The sequence below is a fragment of the Echinococcus granulosus genome, assembly GCF_000524195.1.
Source record: "Echinococcus granulosus chromosome Unknown EG_S00295, whole genome shotgun sequence".
NCBI classification, from domain to species: Eukaryota; Metazoa; Platyhelminthes; class Cestoda; order Cyclophyllidea; family Taeniidae; genus Echinococcus; species Echinococcus granulosus.
The window spans coordinates 6,603-8,562 of record NW_020170675.1 but is presented as its reverse complement, the minus strand read 5'-3'; the positions used below and the strand labels follow the sequence as shown (position 1 = coordinate 8,562).

General features: G+C 47.1%; 1 protein-coding gene across 1 annotated transcript; it reads right to left on the bottom strand. All coding sequences in view use genetic code 11, as the record gives it.

Annotated features, from left to right (window-relative positions):
- Nucleotides 1–611: 611 nt before the first annotated feature.
- EGR_10893 (hypothetical protein) lies at nucleotides 612–1,333 on the bottom strand (the record flags this gene model as incomplete). The annotated part of the gene is made up of 2 exons (XM_024500142.1): nucleotides 612–778; nucleotides 1,105–1,333. The coding sequence occupies 2 exons, from the start codon at nucleotides 1,331–1,333 to the stop codon at nucleotides 612–614; spliced, it is 396 nt and encodes a 131-aa protein (XP_024345441.1).
- Between the last annotated feature and the right edge of the window lie 627 nt (nucleotides 1,334–1,960).

Here is a 1,960-nt window from a genome sequence, read left to right as displayed (position 1 = left end):
AAAAGTGGCGCCTCACCAGAACCGAGGGATAAACCACTATCGTATTACATAGCCTCCCTCCTCTTTTGAGCGTCGTCCCCGGCGCTCCCACAGGTCAACCTCCCGCGTCAGCCATTACAACGTAGTCGGTGCAGTAAAAAAACACCCACGAGCCAACCGTGCCAGTCACCAAATTAGCGCGCAACTGAGGGGATAGTTGACCTCAACGTCACTGATCCCTCTTGGCAGCTTGACTGGATCTGGGGTTTCGTCCGGTTTAGGGATTTCATTCAGGACGGGGAACTGCGCCGGCCATCATGCGTGTCCATAGATAGATGCAGGAACACTAGCCTAAAAGCATATTTGAATAAGAAAATGCAAGATTTAAAACAGGTCCATGGGGGACGGTAGGGGAAATCCGTAACGAAACTTCCAGATGGTTCACGGCTAGTGTCGCTTCAGTTGTTAATAGCTTTTCTGCAGAACACGGGACTGGGAGAGATGCCGAAGGTAGACGTCAACATCAACCCTTCTGTTAGGAGTCATCACCATTCTCCCATCCGTAGCATATGTACTTCTTCCGTCCCACTAAGGCTTATCACGCAGAAGTGGAAAATCAGGATACATGTCTTTCAAGATCGGGTTCGCTTTCCGCTGCCACCAATGTAGCGTCCCGAGACTCCCTGAAGACGAAAGAAGACAAAATACTCGGGCAGAATATATATACTCAGCACGGAGAAAGTGTCTGGGCTATTGGCATGGCCCAAAAGGCCAGCCCGCCCATCGAGGTACAAGGGGGCTAATTAGGAGTACAAAAGTGGCGCCTCACCAGAACCGAGGGATAAACCACTATCGTATTACAGTTATAACGAACGGAATGTTAAAATGCCGTAAAAGTCCAGGCAACTTGCGGTGTTCTTGGCATTGTTGGAGAATGTTAGTGCAAAAAAGAACGCCAAATTGACCTCATTACATCACTGTTACTTCTGATTTGTAGAGGAGGACGGGGATGAGGGGATTCCTCATGAGAGTCCTAATGAACGTGATGGGAAAGTAAAGGCATGTACACCAACCACATTGTGTACACGGGCTGCTTTGATAATATTTTGTTGCAACGATTGCAACAGCTTTCGTCTGCCGATTCCTGCTGGACTGGAAAGCTCACTTCCAGAGCTATTGCCTCCTCAGCAATGGGATCCTCCTTCGCATTAGCCCCTCGGACGCAGTTCAAACCAGCAATCACTGCCTCCAAATTCTGCCATAATAAGTGTTCGTGATCATCGGGCTCGGAGGTACAGTGTTGATACTTATTTCCACTGAACCGACACAGGCTTCTTGTCGTAGTCCTTTGCATGCAGTACCGGAAAGCCCCCATTCCAAAGGACATTATTCTGCACTTGTTTCTGAGGGTACTTTGCTCCCAACAGCCACTACATCCAACAATCAGAGAGGATGTTGTTAGCTTGTAGAATATTAAACTTCTGCTCTTTAGTGTTAGAGAACTTGCAAAATCCGGGGACTTCTAGGCGGTGATTGTGGAAGTTGGGTGGCGTACTGTAGCCCTTCCGGCCTTTCCAGAAGTCGTGACCGAAATACGGGGACCGGAGAAACTTCATCGTTTAACATGCAGAAAAAAGTGCTTAATCGGCGCGGGGCGCTGCGAGGCATTTGTGGGTGTTCATCAATTGCCTATCTTTTTATGGTGTCGAGGTGAATAAAATACAAGTTATGAATATAACCAGTTGTGGTGAAAAATAATTGTGTAGAAGGCCCATGTGCTGTCATAAAAGCATTGACAAGTTTAAGAACATGCTTTTAAATAAAAACATTTCTTTTCAAGTCATATGCCCACCACTCAGATGCACAGCTAGAAATCGGGAAAACGCTGAGCCATTTTATTTGAGTTTATGCCCACTAGATTGTTCAGCGTGCTATCGGAAGAACAAGGAAAGGTTGCCGACCGAACTCAAGGTTTTTAGTG